The sequence below is a fragment of the Cetorhinus maximus genome, chromosome 4 (genome assembly GCF_964194155.1).
Source record: "Cetorhinus maximus chromosome 4, sCetMax3.hap1.1, whole genome shotgun sequence".
Taxonomy (NCBI): domain Eukaryota; kingdom Metazoa; phylum Chordata; class Chondrichthyes; order Lamniformes; family Cetorhinidae; genus Cetorhinus; species Cetorhinus maximus.
In genome coordinates this window covers 147,555,461-147,573,859 of record NC_135882.1, presented here as the reverse complement: position 1 = coordinate 147,573,859, position 18,399 = coordinate 147,555,461, and the positions used below count along the sequence as shown (strand labels likewise).

Sequence of the window (18,399 nt, the reverse complement as noted above, 5' to 3'; positions counted from 1 at the left end):
TTGTTTTCCTCACCTCAGTTAACTGGGCTTTGAAGAGGTGTGCATTACACTCAAGTTTAATTGGGTTCCCACTGAGATGTTTTACAACAGTGTGCCACATCTGTTAGCTCTGATTATTAGAATTAGTTTGCATTGCTAGTGAATAGAGCAGCCTGAGAGTATACAGTTATGGTTTTCTGGGTGGCTGTCAAGATATGAAAATTGCATTAATGAAAAGGCCCACCATCACAAATTGGAGAGAGTGTCATCTGCTCAACATCAATATACATTCCCTATCCGGGAACCTTATTAACCTTAATGGAGGTGTACTGCAGAAAATTGTTCTGCCATTAACGTGAATTTAAATACGTCGATTTTTTTTTAAAGTATATATTTCTCTCTACAGCTTTCTCGCCTTTACATGCCACCCTCTCTTCATGTTGAGTTAGGTTCCCCTGAAGCTAGATTAGGTTCCCCTGATGCTGGGAACCTTGGTATCTTCCCCACATTTTTATCCTTAAAGTGTAAGCCTAGATAGGCAACAGATTATTCAGTGTGGAGAACGTTAAAGCCCAGCCTGATTCTTTCCTCACCCATTATCCACACAATCAGGGGAGACGGAGGGAATTCAGTGGTTTCCATTTGGTGTCTTGCTGTTTGACATGACTAGAATAGATAACTTGGACTGGCTTTAACCTGTGCTGTTCCCGCTTTGTGGTGCTGAGCATTAGTGAGCAGAGGTGTTCTTTTTTGATTGTCTTATGTGCTCAGCGGTTTGCAAATTTACCTGTTCCATTAACCCGTGATTTTTTTTCAAAACTGAAATCTTTTTCATCAGATTGAGAAAAGTGATTTACTATGTGCTTCATTTGCCTTTGAGCAGTGTTTAACAAAGATTATCTGCTTAATTTGAGAGTTGTAATTTTCCATAGTTGCAGCACTTCACCTCAATAATGGTATCAGAGAATACAGGAAATACGTAGTTTTCTACTGTAGTTTCAGTTATGATCTCAAAACTGGTCAAATACAACCCACATATTTCACCTTTGCCTACACGTGGATCTGTTTTATTCTTAATTGAGAAACCTAGATCAAAGGCCCAAGTCTTTAACCAGCAAGGCTGAAAGGAATCAGAGAAAAGTAGTGAATAGACAATGACAAGATTTGTCTCATGTAGCCATTAAAAGGTGGGGAAAACTTAGGGAGATGAAGAGTTTCACAGTTTTGAAATCCTGGGAAAGAATGAGGTACAGTAGCCTACATTTTGATTTCAACACATTGCTGGGGGAAGGCAATATGCAAAATACACCATATTTGGAGTGTAGGAGGAACAAAAGAGGAAAATTTCAGACAAACACTGACAATACTAAAAAAAAGGAACAAAGTTGTAACAGAGTTGCAGCCTTGAGGTGACGTTGGTATCATCAGTTAGACATTACAGTTTGAAAGTAAGGTGTTGTGACTTTGATTCTTGCTTGGGAAAACCTCAGAATTGTTTAATTGTTCCCATATATGTTTATGTTTGGCTGCATCAAGTTGTGCGTAGACCCTTGGTACGTAAACACCCAAGTGTCACTATGTGCTGAGGTTCTACCTGTCCCCGGTGTTGCGAAGGATGGGTCTGGTCATGTTGCCATGGACTGCTCCAAGTAGTTGGACCGTGCCGTACCACCTATCCCTCATGGAAAAATTTATGCACAGCACACCTTTAACCACAAGTCCAACAGGCAGTGGTAGGCACATAATGCCCTAGAGGCCCTGCAGGAAAAGGAGAGGGTGGATCCTGTCGGATGGTTCCCTGAGCAGACTTTTGAAGTAATGTGACAGAATGCCTCATCGCCAGAACTTTCAAACAAGTGCCAAGGCATAGCTTAGCTGGTGGTGAGAAAGGCCCTCCCTGTCAGTTCCTTTCTACATACCCGGAGCCCTACCCTCTCCGCACGTTGCCCTCGAGGCAGCTGTGGTGGGGAAGAGACCGTTGTCCACCTCCTTGTGGAATGTGCCTTTGCAAAGAAGGCCTGGAAAGAGATGCAGTGGTTTTTTGTCGAGCTTCACCCTGAGCAGCTCTGTGATGCAGGATTCTGTGCTCTACAGGCTGTTCCCAGGGATGCACACTGAGACAAACATCAACTGCAGCTGGAGGATCATCAGCTTGGTGCAAAATGCTCTTTGGTCTGCCCGAAACCTGTTAAACTTGTTGGCCTTCCAGTGCAAAGAGTTGACTTCAACCCAGTGTTGCAGTCTGGCACATTCCAAAGCCCAGGATTACATGCTGAAGGATGCACTAAAGCTTGGGGCAGCCGCCGCAGAGGCACAGTGGGGAAAGGTCGCTGTCTAAGGCCTTCCAGCCATAGTGCACTGAGGGGTTATATATTGTATGAAAAACCTCCAGCTGTATGACTCACATTGAATGTACACAGTAAATATCACAAGTATCACAGGTAACCTGTTGAATTCACTACCTCAGAGTGCAGTGGATGCTGAATAAATTTAAGGAGGAGATAGATTTTTAATTATTAATGGGTTGAAAGGTTATGGGGAGAGGGCGGGAAATTGGAGTTTAGGCCGAAATGAGATCAGCCATGATCGTAATGAATGGCGGGGCAGGCTTGAGGGGCTGAATTGCCTACCCCTGCTCCTAGTTCTTATGTTCTTATCACAATTGTATTGAAGCACTTCAGAGTGCAACATGATCTATGTAGAAAATTTGAATATCATTGCACTTTCTGTGATGACCATTTTGAATTTTTTTGTAAAGTTCTTTTAGATATTTTATGAAAAAAGTATATTTTTGCAAAAAAAAAGACAAATGTAGGAAAGTTGGCATGGTTATGGTAATCCTATTTTTGATTAAAAGAATTTTAACCATGAAATTCAATGTTCCCATATCAGTCTGTTTATTCTTTCTTTTAGGGGAACACTAACGTCACCTCTGAGGGTTGCATGCAGCATGCGTACCGATGGCATGAAAGCCTCTGCCGAACATTACTCTCTGCCTATAAAGGACTTCTTTGCTACTTCGCTGCAATTATGAAACAGATCCCTGAACTGCATCAGATTCAAATGGGTAAGAGGTGTAGCTGTTTAAAAAAGTATATTCACTGTTGGCTCCTTTTTCTGAAGGTGAAGACTCATGCTGAGCTACAGTTTCACAGGTACCAGCTATACCATACTATGTGGGTAGGTAGCGTAGTGGCTGTGTTACTGGACTGAGAGGATATGGGCTGCATTTTCATCTTGAGTTTGGGAAACGCGAGTTGGGACACTTCCTGACTTTGCCAACCGAATGTGTCACCTCTTCCCAAGCCCGCCATGTTTTCACCTTTTGGAGACATGGATGGGCAAGATTTGGATCTTCCACCTATCTAAACTGGCTAGGGGGCAGCATTGCCACATTCCGGGTGCTGAGGTGGGCTAGTTAGAATATCTGCTTTGGCTCTTGGGGACGTCAGCCTAGCCCTTCACATCGTTCTTATGTTCCCTCACCCTCACCCACCTCCATGTCTCCTCCATGTCCCCTCCCACCTGCCCCCCCCCACCCCCCCCAATATACCCCACATATTCTCCATAGCCACTCACCCAGTATCTACTATGGATAGAACTCAGCATCCATGTAATAGCAATGGTAAATTCTTCAAATGGACATGAAAAACATTAAGCCTCTAACAATAAAATAGAGCTGTCACCAATCTGACCACCATTCATGCTGCACAGAGAGAAAAAAACCCCAAAACCACTGAAAAAAAATTAAACACCCTCAAGTGGCCTTGGAGTTATAAAAGAAAAGAAAAATATATTCAAAAACCACATCAAAGACAGATAATCCTTTAATAACTTCTTAAAACATTCAATAGAACTGTGTATACAACAACCTGCTAAGTGCTTCAAGAGCCTTTGAAACTCAGACAAGCATTCATAATGGGCTCATTTGTCAAAACAAGCCATCACTGCTCCAGACAATGGAGCTTATTGACACTAAAAGAAACAAATGTTTGGTTTTTTTTCTAAGCTTCACCAGATAGCCTGTCATTCAAATAGGCGGCTATTTTTGTTTCAGCAGACCAGTTTTTTTTTATTAAGATAAAAGCAAAATAATGCGGATGCTGGAAATCTGAAACAAAAATAAAAATAGCTGGAAAATCTCAGCAGGTCTGATAGCATCTGCGGAGAGGAATACAGTTAACGTTTCGAGTTCGTATGACTGTTCTTCAGTTCTGATGAAGAGTCATACGGACTCAAAACGTTAACTGTGTTCCTCTCCGCAGATGCTGTCAGACCTGCTGAGTTTTTCCAACTATTTTTATTTTTGTTTCAGTTTTTTTTATTCATTGGGTGTGCTAAACCAGCATTTATTGCCCATCCATAGTTGCCCTCATTTTCAGAGGATGTGGGGTCTAGAGTCACATGTAGGCCAGACCAGGTAAGGACATTAGGTTTCCTTCCCTAAAGGACATTAGTGAACCAGATGGGTTTTTACAACAATCGACATCATTAGACTTTTAATTCCAGATTTTTATTGAATTCAAATTCCACCATCTGCCATGGTAGGATTCAAACCCAAGCCCCGAGAGTATTATGCTGGGTCTCTGGGTTACTAGTCCAGCAACAATACCACTATGCCATCGCCTCCCCACAATAAAGCACTATGGACATTTAAATCACTTAAAATCACTACAAAGAAATAGCACTTTTTTTTCAATGGGAAAAGTACTCTCACGTATCTCAACACTTACACAATGCTGCTCAATGTAATGGTCAACTTACCTTGGCAGGAATGAGCCCTATGAACAAACATTGAAGTAAAAATATATCTAACTTATAAGGTAGCACCTAATGATGACATTTGAAGTTATCAAAACATTTAACATTTACTGTTAGAATGTTCCCAACTCCTGCCTGACCCAGTGAAAATACTGTGGGACACGAAATACACATTTCCCATAGGTCTGTCATGGTGACTGACATCATAGGCCATGCATGTGAGCTCGCAGCCCAAACCTAACCCAAATCTCTTCCTGCCTATGGGAAGTTTGTGTGGGGTTCTTTTTGTGGGTGAAATTCAAATTGTCAATCATGCAGCCTCAATTTGCCGAACCCACTCCCAAATTTTGGGGACACAAAACCTGTCCAGATCCCACTATGATAGTTTGAGAATTTGTATTTAATCTTTTAAAACCTGAAAATAATAGAACTAATTTCAATAAAAGCGACCATAAAGCTATCAGACTGTTGGAAAAATCCAACTGGTTTATTGATGTCCTTTGGGGGAGAAAACCTGCATATAACTCCAGAGATGGTGTGGGCGTTTTCAGAGGCCAGGTGAAATGTGTTATAAATGAAATGTCATTATTTGAATTCACTGTTAGAGTACTATAAGGAACGTGTTCTTTGTTCAGATATGCACGAAAAGGAGACATGGGGTTTAATTTATATCCAGTGAGTGTGCTAACCTGTTAACTTGCAATTGACATCATTACATTTGAATTACGGCTAGAACTAGATATAAATTATATCCTACAGCTCTTCATTACATAATCTGTTCCTCCAGGCAAGTTGACATTCAAATGTTGCGAGTTAGAAAGGATTTTAAATATGAACTATGGCATCACTGTGAAGAGAGATAGAAGTTTCAGACTCCTATCACTGCAAAATTTACCCAATATTGTCACCTTCATGAGAAATGCTCTTGAAGATAATACGATCACCAATATAGCTACAAAGATTGGGAAACTGAAATAATGACAGACAATGAAGATAATGCACAGCAAATTTGTCAGTATCTATATTCAAAATATATGGGTATGGAACCTTCCTTAGAACGCTTCTGACAAAAGGCCTGTGCCAAAAACATCAACCTGACTTTGCTCTCTCAGATACTGATAGGCATGTTGTTTGAAGCTGAAGAAGATAAAGGTGCAAAGGGGAGACTGCAGGAAACACGCATGATGGACCAAATTGCCTCCTTTTGCGCTCTTTGTGATTCTGATTCTATTTCTAGCTTTATGTGTTTTACATTATCACACATTGTATTATAGCTCTTTTGTCCTTGAAGGATAGAATTCTTAAAGACTCTATATTTTTATCGCTGCCAGAGGACTGCCCCATCGAAGAAACACTGTCCCAGCTCCGCATTAACTTACAGGTGAGGGGTTTTGTAACTTATTTTAAAAATACCTGCTTCATCTTTGGGAGAAGCACTGCGGGAGTGGATTTGAAATTCGGCAATTAGGTAAAAAGGGCAGTAGTAGATCAGCCGTCCACTGCTGCCCATGTAGCATTTCTACCAAAGTTAAATTTCAATCCTCACTGTGACTTAAATCTAACAGGGTCAAGATTGAAGATGTAAGCTGGGAACAAATAAAATAAGTCACTGACAGGTAGAAAGGGGCAAGTACTTTCTATCCGAGGTTAAAAAATGGTAACCTTGGGATAACATAATTTTTTGTGACTATAGACATTCTTCCAATGAAGTGAAGCTGCCCAGACTCCCAGCATAATAATTTACAAGAAAATGAGTTTAAAAAAAAGTTCAACATGGTTAAGTGTAAATATATGGCTGATTATAAATCCTAGTGATCAGTGTTAAATTATCTAAGGGTTAAAAGGAAAGAGATGTCAGAGTTTTAGTAGACTTAGCCCTCGACATGTTCAGCAATCTGAAAAGCTATTGAAATACTGAGATTGAGAAACAGCGGAATATAAGTCAGAAGAAGCCTGTTTAAAATCACGCAGTGCCATTATCAGACCACACAGCGTGAACACTTTACCCAGTTTTGGTCACTTAATCACAACGGAGATATTCAAAATTTGGAGCATATGATAAGAAAAGACTGGACTCAGAGGATTGAGTTATAAGTAAAAGCTGAAAAGAGGCTTTCTAATATTGAAAGGAGGTGATAAGAGAGGTGACTACTCCAGAGATATGTCCTCTCCGCCATACAAACCTGAGTGCATTTATTCGAACACTATTAATGGGTTTGGTCTCCTTTTGATCCTGTTTTGATCTGTTATCTGTTTTGTGAGTTCCTCCAAAGATATTTTTACCTCATCGATTTTCAAACTGCAGTCTTTGGACCTTAGGTTTCCAGAGAATTTCCAAGATCACCCAATCTCTGCCCCTTTGGCTAGATGCAATCTGTCCCTTGAGGACAGTGCCTCAGGAATTCTGTACTCTTTATTTATTTTCTATCAGCAGATTTTTATCAGCAGATTTTCTGTTGGTTTATATTGGTAAGTATTTTTTTCAATCTTGTTTGGATGGCTAACATCGTCTTTTAAAAGTTAAGGCAAAAGGTCTCAGGAGACTGATGAAGTGTTTATTGACCATTGTTTCATAGTGTGATTGTGTGCTGTTGGCTGCGCGTGCATGTTCCTACCGCCACTGCTGACATGCTATAATACAAAGGAGAGAAGCACCTTGCCTTACTAGATCCAGCGCCCAACCATTTCTGGATCCCGATAGTAGAGGATGCAATAGCAACTCTTCACCAAAGTTCCGATGCTAGAATCAAAGAATATAATAATTTAGAAACAGACAAAAATGTATTGCACAGGAAAAAATGACAGAGAACATTTTGAATGATTTGTAGGGACATGTTGACCATTTTAAGCAATCTCAGAGTAAAATATTCTCACTATAATTGTGCAACGGTTGTATGTCACAGAGTGTGACACCCACAGGAGTAAAAGATGCTGCAGGTACCAATGAAGTCTTGCGTCTACTTTACATTTTATTTTTGATATATTGCATGTTATTACATTCCATGCCATTAATTCAAGGCAAAAGTGGCAAATCTGAACTGATAATGTAGGGAACGTATGAATCAAGAGCAACAGAAGAAGTAAATGAAAAGCTGCTAAACATTTAGAAAAGCAGCCAATCCTGAATGCCCAGTCGGGACAACCGACTAATAAAAAGGAAATTTAAAAATTATTGCAATTGAATCGCAGGATGTTTTTTGAGAAAAATTAATTCCTCACTCTTTGTCCACAATAATTGAAATTTCTAATGTCCCTAGTAAGATTTTAAACAAAACAAAACACAAAAATTATATATTTTACCATAACAGGTTCTGTTAATAAAATTTTTCCCTCTGAGCAAGACAATATGCTTTAGCAGCTCCAGCGACCTCTCATGCTACATTTAAAGATGAGTTTTTCTGCATTTTTATTCCTTTTAAAGTTGTATAATTTAATAGACACATCCTTTCCTTTCTCTTCCTCTTCGATATATATCACCACATGTTAGTAACACTGTCAGTGTATGTAGTATGACGGTAGGTTGCAGATGGATTGTTTAGTTGTAAAGTATTTATGATCTTCTTGCAGATGTTCAACAGCCCAGACAAAGTGGCAGAACAGATCAGCAGGGACCTGGCCCAGCTCTGCTCCTGTCTTGCAGCACTGTGGAGCCAGTTCCTAGACAGCATGACACTGCAGCCAGATGTTACAGCCTTCCTGAGCCAAGACCATCATAGTCTGAGGGTAATGTAATAAACGTAACACATTTTGTTTTATCCCACCTAAATGTTACCATACTGTGATTCAGATTGTAAGCTTCCAATATGGGGATTGTTAATAATGAAAAATTAAAAATACAATACTTTATTGAAAAAATAGCTGAAGAATCTGAAAGAGAAGTCTTGTCAAGCTTAGATTGAAACCGTGGGAAGAATTCCACCCCCCCACTGTGGTGGAGGGGAAGTGCAGGACCAGGTGCGTGCAGGCGCGCCTCCGATCGGCGCCCCTGATCAGGGGTGCATACTGCCATTTTACGTGGGTGGGCCAATTAAGGTCCGCCCAGCGTGACGTCCGCCAGGAAGCGCTATGCGCTCCTTATGCGGGCGGTTGGGGGAGAGGATTCCCTCAGCCGAGAGTGCGCTCTTTCGTGCATGCATGCAAAAGAGCGCACTCATCTCCCTGAGGCTAAGTGCTGCCTCAAGGAGATCGGCGCCAAATTTAAAAATGGTCACTACAAAAATAAAATGTCCCTGACATGTTCCCTCATGTGACACTGTCACATGAGTTGGGACATGGCCGTCACTTTAAATCAAACTTTTATTAAATTTTTAAAAATCTTCATGAAACCTCATCCCGCCCGTGGATGAGGTTTCATGCTTTTTCTGAAGCCCGCCAGGGCTCCTGGCCTGCCCGCCAACCTTAAGGTTGGACGGGCAGGTCCATTAATTACTTGAATTAGTTGTTAAATGGCCTCAACAGGCCGTTGACAGGTTGGCGGGCACACAGCTAATTCGGCTGCGCCCTCGTTGACCTGAAAATTGAAATGACGCGGAGTGAGGTTGGGAGTTCCGCCTGATGTCATCCCGCATCATTTTACGCATCGGCGAGCGGGCTCTCCTGCTCGCCAACCTCAATATCCTGGCTCGTGAGATTTTTGCATGCGTTTGTGTGCATTCAGGGCAATAAAAGATTTTCAGGCCCACGGTAGATCACTCCCATTCCACAGCTCCCTGGGTTAAAAAAAAACAGGGATCTGTAGCCCATTCTGGATTCACCTGTCAAAATTTGCTCTGATTCCCTTGGGTGATCAGAAAATCTCATTGAGCTCTTCAAACCCTTCAGTGATTTTCTAGCATGGTTTTCCCTTATTCCATAACCTGTGATCACTTTGCTTTCTAAAAATAATCTAATGCCATCTTGAAAAGCGGGAATCTTCAGTGCTACTGTAGTGAAGTTACATTAAAAAATCTGCTAACTGATGGCTGCGCAAATATTTGTCCTAATGAAAGCTGGCTGTTTAAGAGGCGTTACCATAATTCTGAAAGGTAAAACTTTAGAATGGAAAATATAGGCTCCCCCAATACATCAGCAGGTCTGGGCAGTATTTAAATTGACCGAGTCAAATGTCTAGTCAGAAATAAGGGTACTACCTAGCTACAATTACATTAGTTGTTCTTGGATCGAGAGGGGAAATTAGAACCAAAATGCTAGCCAAATACCTCTCTTGGCAATTTGCATGTGTGTTTCATGTTTGATAGGATCTGCTGTGATGTTCACCACAGTTGAATAGTTTGCCAACACACATATGCCCATTGGATAAATTGTCAGAGGTGATATGGCGTTCATGGAGCCTTAGCCCAGTGAGCAGTCATGGTCCACAAGGGATGAAAATGGGAAGGGAACAGTTGACTGCAAATAAAGAAGAAAGAAATTGGGAAACATACTGTTAGTGTAGTGGCAAGAACCATTTATTCCGTTTGTCAAAGACCTATAAAATGTAGCAATAACCCTGAAAACCAGACCCTAATTAGAGTAACCCACTACCATAAGAAATGGAAACATGGGGGTGAATTTAACAGCAACCCCCAACCCCGCCCTCCCCGGTTGTAGTACTTGAATCATAAAATAAAGCGGATGGTCAGCCTGCCTTCTTCCCACCCACCCCTGACCTTTTCCCCCATATTACAGGGCTTGGGTAAGACATCAAACAGCCCACCCACCCTCAGATCTATTGAGGCCCTTAAATAGCCAACTACCAGCCATTTAAGAGCCTCATTCCACTTCTGCCGCAAATTTTCAGTCTGCAGGGGAAGGCAAAATCAATGCGGGCAGCCCAGCAGCTTTGACAGTGTGGGATGCTGTTGGGCAGGAAAGGGTGTGTACCACCTTTGTAGCTTCCCCTGTGCCCATTGGGGCCACCTCCCCACTAAATGGTAGACTCCCTCTGTTATTCCCCACTGGCCTCTCTAACCCAGCCCCCACTTGCCTCCCACTTCCATGCTGGGCCTCCCAGAACTGCCCGTCCAAAATCCAGGAGCTTAACTGAAGTCCAAGTCTTCACTTCTTTATGGGGACTGGTTGTAGACCCAGCAATGGCCACTACTTTCCTCTGGCCCTGCTGGGGCTACAAAACTGCCAGCCAATCAGATTGACTGGCAGCTCTTTGGACTGGGACTTCCTATCCCTGAGGGATGGAAGTCTCACTCTCACGAATTAAGGCTGCTAGATTCTCCGCTTCTTCCTGCCATGAGACACACCGTGGACAGGATGGCAGAATTCTTACCTGGGAATCAGCACTGGGATTCTCCTGGTCTGCGCAGCTCCTATTCAGGATAGCCTGATACCATGTTGGCAAGGTACCAATCAAATTTTAGGTTGGGGGGCGGGTAATCCGTCCCCCCATAAAATCTACCCCATGGACATTATTTGGAAAGTGATTGTTACCAGAACATTCCCTTTCAGGATTGGGCAATAAATGCACCACATACAGGAATGAAAGCCGAGTTGTTAAGTGGAGTATCACCTTGTAGAGGTCACTGACGGACTGTTAGTAATCCAACTGGAAAGGAGAATGAAGGCGAACCTGAGGACACTTGGACCTTTATTCCTACTTGTTGACTGACCCTTTATAATCCAGTCTTTAACTTTTTTGGAAAATAATCCTTCAACCAAACACCCCAATAAAATTTGCTTTTGTTAAAGGGAACTCTCTAATACTGGCTGACATTGACATTAGCTCAGTAGAGATTTCATGCTTTTTCTAATTCCCAACAGGGATCCCGGCCTGCCCGCCAACCTCAAGGTTGGACGGGCAGGTCCATTAATTACTTTAATGACTCTGTCAATGGCCTCAATTGGCCATTGACAGGTCGGCGGACACACGGCTGATTTTGCTGCGCCCCTACCTACCTGAAAATTGAAATGGGGCACGGTTAAAGCATTTACCAGCTAAGTGATATGATAATGCCATTCATGATGCAGTAATCCAGTTTGGTTTTGAATGAAATTGTCTCTTTGCAAATATTGTTACATCACTCGCAAAGGATATGAAATATTATGCAAGTTAGCAGGGTGATGTCCCTCTCTATAATGAGAACCACCCCACTCCCCGACAAATGGCCCAAAGACACAACTGTGTCTATAACTGAAATGGAAACACTGAGGGCAGGATTTTCCCGTCGACGAGCGGGGGACGGGGCCCATCCGCCAGCACGTAAAATGACACGTGGTGACATCGGGCGGAACTCCCGAAGTCACCGCCCCCCATTTAAATTTTCAGGTAAGCGGGGGTGCAGCAAAATCAGCTGTGCGCCCGCCGACCTGTCAATGGCCAATTGAGGCCATTGACAGAGTCATTAAAGTAATTAATGGACCTGCTTGTCCATCCTTAAGGTTGGCGGGCTGGCCAGGAGCCCTTGGGGGGAATTAGAAAAAGCATCAAACCTCATCCACCGGCGGGATGAGATTTCATGTAGGTTTTAAAAAATTTTATTAAAGTTTTTTTTTAAAAATTATGGACATTTAGGTTTAGGTTTTCAGTCCGGCGGGCGAGCAGCTGACTCGGCTGCGCACCCACCGAGCGGTCAACGGCCTATTAAGGCCTGTTAAAAACTAATTAAAACAGTTAAGTGAGCTGCCCATCCAATCTTAAGGTTGGTGGGCTGGCGAAGAGCCCGGACAGCCTTCGCATTTTTCATGAAATCTCATCCATAAGACATAGGAGCAGAAATTAGGCCAATTGGCCCATTGAGTCTGCTCCACCATTCAATCTTGGCTGATAAGTTTCTCAATCCCATTTTTCCGCCTTCTCCTCGTAACCTTTGATCCCCTTATCAATCAAGAACCTATCTATCTCGGTCTTAAATACACTCAATGACCTGGCCTCCACAGCCTTCTGCGGCAATGAATTTCATAGATTCACCACTCTCTGGCTGGAGAAGTTTCTCCTCATCTCTGTTCTAAAAGGTCTTCCCTTTACTCTGAGGCTGTGCCCTTGGGTCCTAGTGTCTCCTACTAATGGAAAGATCTTCCCCACGTCCACTCTATCCAGGCCTTTCAGTATTCTGTAAGTTTCAATCAGATCCCCCCTCATCCTTCTAAACTCCATCGAGTATAGACCCAGAGTCCTCAAACGTTCCTCATATGTTAAGCCTTTCATTCCTGGGATCATTCTCATGAATCTCCTCTGGAACCTCTCCAGGGCCAGCACATCCTTCCTGAGACACGGGGCCCAAAATTGCTCACAATATTCTAAATGTGGTCTGACCAGAGCCTTATAAAGCCTCAGCAGCACATCCCTGCTTTTATATTCTAGATCTCTCGAAATAAATGCCAACATTGCATTTGCCTTCTTAACTACAGACTCAACCTGCAAGTTAACCTTAAGAGAATCCTGGACTAGGACTCCCAAGTCCCTTTGCACTCCAGGTTTCTGAATTCTCTCCCCATTTAGAAAATAGTCTATGCCTCTATTCTTCCTACCAAAGTGCATGACCTCACACTTCTCCACGTTGTATTCCATCTGCCACTTCTTTGCCCATTCTCCTATCCTGTCCAAATCCTTCTGCAGCCTCCCTGCCTCCTCAATACTACCTGTCCCTCCACCTATCTTTGTATCATCTGCAAACTTAGCCAGGATGCCCTCAGTTCCTTCATCTAGATCATTAATTTATAAAGTGAAAAGTTGTGGTCCCAATACTGACCCCTGTGGAACTCCACTAGTCACCGGCCGCCATCCTGAGAAGGACCCCCTTATCCCCACTCTCTGCCTCCTGCCAGACAGCCAATCTTCTATCCATGCTAATACCTTGCCTCTAACACCATGGGTTCTTATCTTACTGAGCAGCCTCCTGTGCGGCACCTTGTCAAAGGCCTTCTGGAAGTCCAAGTAGATAACATCCATTTGCTTCTTTGTCTAACCTACTCGTTACCTCCTCAAAGAATTCTAACAGATTTGTCAGGCATGACCTCCCCTTGATGAAACCATGCTGACTTTGCCCTATTTTACCATGCACTTCCAAGTATTCTGAAATCTCGTCCTTAATAATGGACTCTAAAATCTTACCACCGACCGAGGTCAGGCTAATCGGCCTGTAATTTCCCACCTTTTGCCTCACTCCCTTTTTAAACAGGGGGGTTACATTAGCGATTTTCCAGTCCTCTGGGACCCTCCCTGACTCGAGAAATTCCTGAAAGATCACCACTAACGCCTCCACTATCTCTTCAGCTATCTCCTTCAGAACTCTGGGGTGTAATCCATCTGGTCCAGGTGATTTATCCATCTTCAGACCTTTCAATTTTCCTAGCACTTTCTCCTTGGTAATGGCCACCATACTCACCTCTGCCCCCCGACTCTCTTGAACTTTGGGGATGTCACTCGTGTCTTCCACTGTGAAGACTGACACAAAGTACCTATTCAGTTCCTCCGCCATTTCTTTGTTCCCCACTACTACTTCTCCAGCGTCATTTTCTAGCAGCCCAATGTCCACTTTTGCCTCTCTCTTACCCTTTATATATCTAAAAAAAACTCTATCAATCTTCTTTTATATTACTGGCTAGTTTACCCTCATATTTAATCTTCTCCCTCCTTATTTCTTTTTTAGTTGTCTTCTGTTGGTCTTTGTAGGCTTCCCAATCCCCTAGTTTCCCACTGCTCTTCGCCGCATTGTATGCTTTCTCTTTAGCTTTTATGCTATCCCTGACTTCCCTTGTCAGCCATGGTTGCCTCGTCCTCCTTTTAGTATGCTTCTTCCTAGGGATGAATTTTTGCTGTGTCTCCCAAATTACTCCTAGAAACTCCTGCCATTGCTGTTCCACTGTCTTTCCTGCTCGGCTCATCTCCCAGTCAATTCTGGCCAGCTCCTCCCTCATGCCTCTGTAGTTGCCTTTATTCAACTGTAATACCGTTACATCTGATTCCAGCTTTTTCCTCTCAAATTGCAGGGTAAATTCTATCATATTATGGTCACTTCCTCCTAAGGGTTCCTTCACCTTAAGCTCCCTTATCAAATCTGCCTCATTACACATCACTAAATCTAGAATTGCCTGTTCCCTAGTGGGCTCCACCATAAGCTGCTCCAAAAAGCCATCTCGTAGACATTCTACAAATTCCTTTTCTTGGGATCCACTACCAACCTGATTTTCCCAATCTACCTGCATATTGAAATCCCCCATGATCACTGTAACCTTGCCTTTCTTACATGCATTTTCTATCTCCTGGTGTATCTTGTGCCCCACATCCCGACTACTGTTCGGAGGCCTGTACATAACTCCCATTATGGTTTTTTTCACCTTTGCGGTTCCTCAACTCTACCCACACAGATTCTACATCATCTGACCCTATGTCGTTTCTTGCTATCGATTTAATTTCATTTCTTACTAACAAAGCAACCCCACCCCTCTACCAACCTGCCTATCTTTTCGATAGGATGTATATCCTTGGATATTTATCTCCCAGTCCTGATCCCCTTGCAGCCATGTCTCCGTAATGCCAACCACATCATACATGCCAATTTCAATCTGCGCCACAAGCTCATTTACCTTATTTCGTATACTGCGTGCATTCAGATACAACACCTTCAGTCCTGTATTTTCCGTCCCCTTTCTCATTGTCATCCCTTTATCTGATGTGCTTGAAGTTAGATTCCTAGCCCTTTCCAAAAACCCTGTCCTATTTTGTGTTCTGGAGACTTTAATAGCCTCTCCTGGGCTCTCCTTTCTTTTCAGTTTTTTCATAATTTTCCATGAAGTTGAATCCAACCCTCACAAGCTAACCTGATGCTTTGTTTCCCATTAGTCATACTTCTTGGAGTTTTACCCTTCCCTCTCCCCCACTTTCTAGTTTAAAGTCCTGTTGACCACCCTATTTATCCTTTTCACTAGAACATTGGTCCCAGATCGGTTCAGGTGGAGACCGTCCCAACGGTACAGATCCCTCCTGTTCCAATACTGATGCCAGTGCCCCACGAAATGGAACCCCTCTTTCCCCACCACTCCTTTAGCCACGTGTTTACTTCCCTTATTCTCGCGTCCCTATGCCAATCCGGTAATTACAATGTAGTAATCCGGAGAATATAACCCTTGAGGACCTGTTCTTTAATTTAGTTCCTAGTTCCTGATAATCCCCAAACAGGTCCTCTTTCCTAGTCTTACCTATGTTATTTGCCCCGACGTGGACCACAACAACTGGATCCTCCCCCTCCCTCTCCAATATCCTTTCAAGCTGGACAGAGATGTCCCTCACCCTGGCACCGGGCAGGCAACATACCATGCGGGACTCTCGATCCTGCTTACAAAGGAAGCTATCAATTCCCCTAATTATAGAATCCCCTACAACTACCACGTGTCTTTTTGCTCCCCCCTCTTGAATGGCCTCCTGTGCCACGGTGCCGTGGTCAGCTGGCTCATCCTCCCTACAGCCCTCTTCCTCATCCACACAGAAAGCAAGTACCTCATACCTGTTGGACAAGGTCAAGGGCTGAGGCTCCTCTGTTCCTGAACACAGGATCCCTCTACCTGCCTCACTTGCAGTCACACCCTGCTGACCCTGACCACTGACCCGACTTGAGGTACTTAATCTACCGGGTGTGACCGCCTCCTGATACAAAGCGTCCAGGTAACTCTCCCCCTCCCAGATGTGCCGCAGTGTCCGGAGCTCGGATTCCAGCTCATCAATTCTGAGCCGGAGTTCCTCCAGCAACCAACACTTGATGCAGACGTGGTCACTGCGGGCGGGATGAGGTTTCATGAAGTGTTTTAAAATTCAATAAAAATTATTTTAAAAATTCATTGACATGTCCCTAGCTCATGTGACACTCATGAGGGGACATGTTTTAAAAGTTTTTTTTTCCTTAAATTGATCTCTCTGAGTCAGCTCAGTGCCTCAGGGAGATTTCTGTTCTTTCGCATGCATGCGCGAAAGAGCGCAGGCCCCGACTCAGGGAATTGCCCCTGCCCACACAGGGAGCGCTCAGTGCTTCTGGTTGAGCGTCACGCTGGGTGGGCCTTAATTGGCCCCGCCCACGTAAAATGGCGACGCAGACCCGATTGAGGGCGCCGATCTGGTTTGCGCTCGCCCCCACACAACCCCCACGACGGTGGGGAAAATTCAGCCCCATGTTGTCATTACTGTCTAACTGAAACATCTCCAGGTGAGGGCAGAATGCAGCTTGTCTGTGCTTTTGCCCCATAGTCTAATAGCTTTACATTTATATAGCACCTTTAACATAGTAAAACCAGCTTTGCAAGAACAATATCAGCAGTACACCAGGGGATATTAGGGCAGACAGTTAAAAGCTGGCTTTAGGAGATAGGTGTTAAGTAGCATCCTAAAGGTGGAAAGAGGAAAAAAATGTGAGAAGGTTTAGAGAGGAAGCCTTGGCGTCTTAAGGTATCACCGCTAAGTGGTGGAGTGCTTAAAATTGGAGATGCTGAAGAGGCCAGGAAATGAGAAATACAGATATCTCAGAGCTGGAGGAAATGATAGAGGTAGGGCGTTAATTCTGTAATGAGGTCTAGACGTCTCTCCTTGACCCTGCGCTGCAGTTGTCCTGGAAACAGAAGAATCTATTGCTCTTCCCTTTAGCTTTCTTGTCCTGATTTACACTTGCAAGTCCTATAAAAGGAGTTTCTCCAGCCTAATTAATTGTGCCAGTTATGAAGAAGTGGCTCACCTGAAATATTACCTTTTTAAACTCTTCTAAGCACTGATCTGCTTCCGACACATTTCCAATTTGTATCGCAAATTTGCTTATTAGGTGCCAACCAACTTATTTCTCTGAACCAAAGATGCATGAATAATGGCGAAGATGGCTGGATCTGAACAGCAGTCACAGCTAGGATGTATCTTCACAATAATCTGGGAACTATTGGTGGAGTTATTTAATTAACACTATTGTGTGCAGATTTCACATTAGGCACTGGAACTATTGAAATAATAACATTTTTGGTGTTTGGCAGAATTAGTTATTATTTTTGCTGAACATTTCTAATATCTAGTACACCAGTTAATATATCCTCTGCTAATAAAACAAAGTAATTTAAGTCAGACCTTTCATTTCTTATTCCACCTAATGAAGAAACTGCAGGAACAGATTCAAACAGCATAGGATGGGATTGCTGCACTTTCCAAGGCAGGGTTATTAGTAAGTTGTGTAACTGATTAGCTAGATCAGTAGATATAAGCACTCATAAAAACAACTCCCTCCTCTCCCATAGGTTCCAAGGAAGTGAGGAACACAGATATCTCAGAGTGCAATTCAACAAGTAGTTCTGTTAGCATTCTTGATTATGTTTTGTACCTGACTACTACATTTTATTGATCTGTATAAATGGACCCCAAAAGTTCTGTGGGCCTCTTCACCATTTCCACCTACATTTTCACCATTTAAAAAATAATCCGATCTATCCTTTTTTGGTCCAAAATGGATGACCTCACCCTTAACTGCGTTGACATTCATTTGCTGTAGTCTTGCCTACTCACTTAATCTATCAATGGCTCTTTGTTATGTTATTTTCCTGTCTACACTATTCACTGTGCCACCAATTATTGTATCATTGACAAGCATGGATATCATAGAATAGTTCAGCACAGAAGGAGGCCATTCAGTTCGTCAAGTCTGCACCGACAATATGTGGTTCTGTATTGTGGGGAGAAGTTGGGGAGCGAGGAAGATCGGGCTG

At 43.1% G+C, this 18,399-nt stretch overlaps 1 protein-coding gene across 4 annotated transcripts in view; it reads left to right on the top strand.

Annotated features, from left to right (window-relative positions):
* The window catches only part of fam135b (family with sequence similarity 135 member B), a 471,310-nt gene that overhangs the window by 332,928 nt on the left and 119,983 nt on the right, over positions 1–18,399 (top strand). For all 4 annotated transcript variants that reach the window (XM_078540962.1, XM_078540963.1, XM_078540961.1 and 1 more), the window contains 3 exons: positions 2,893–3,046; positions 6,072–6,121; positions 8,308–8,463. In XM_078540962.1, coding sequence (XP_078397088.1) covers positions 2,893–3,046; positions 6,072–6,121; positions 8,308–8,463 — 360 coding nt within the window. The remainder of the gene's footprint in view (positions 1–2,892; positions 3,047–6,071; positions 6,122–8,307; positions 8,464–18,399) is intronic.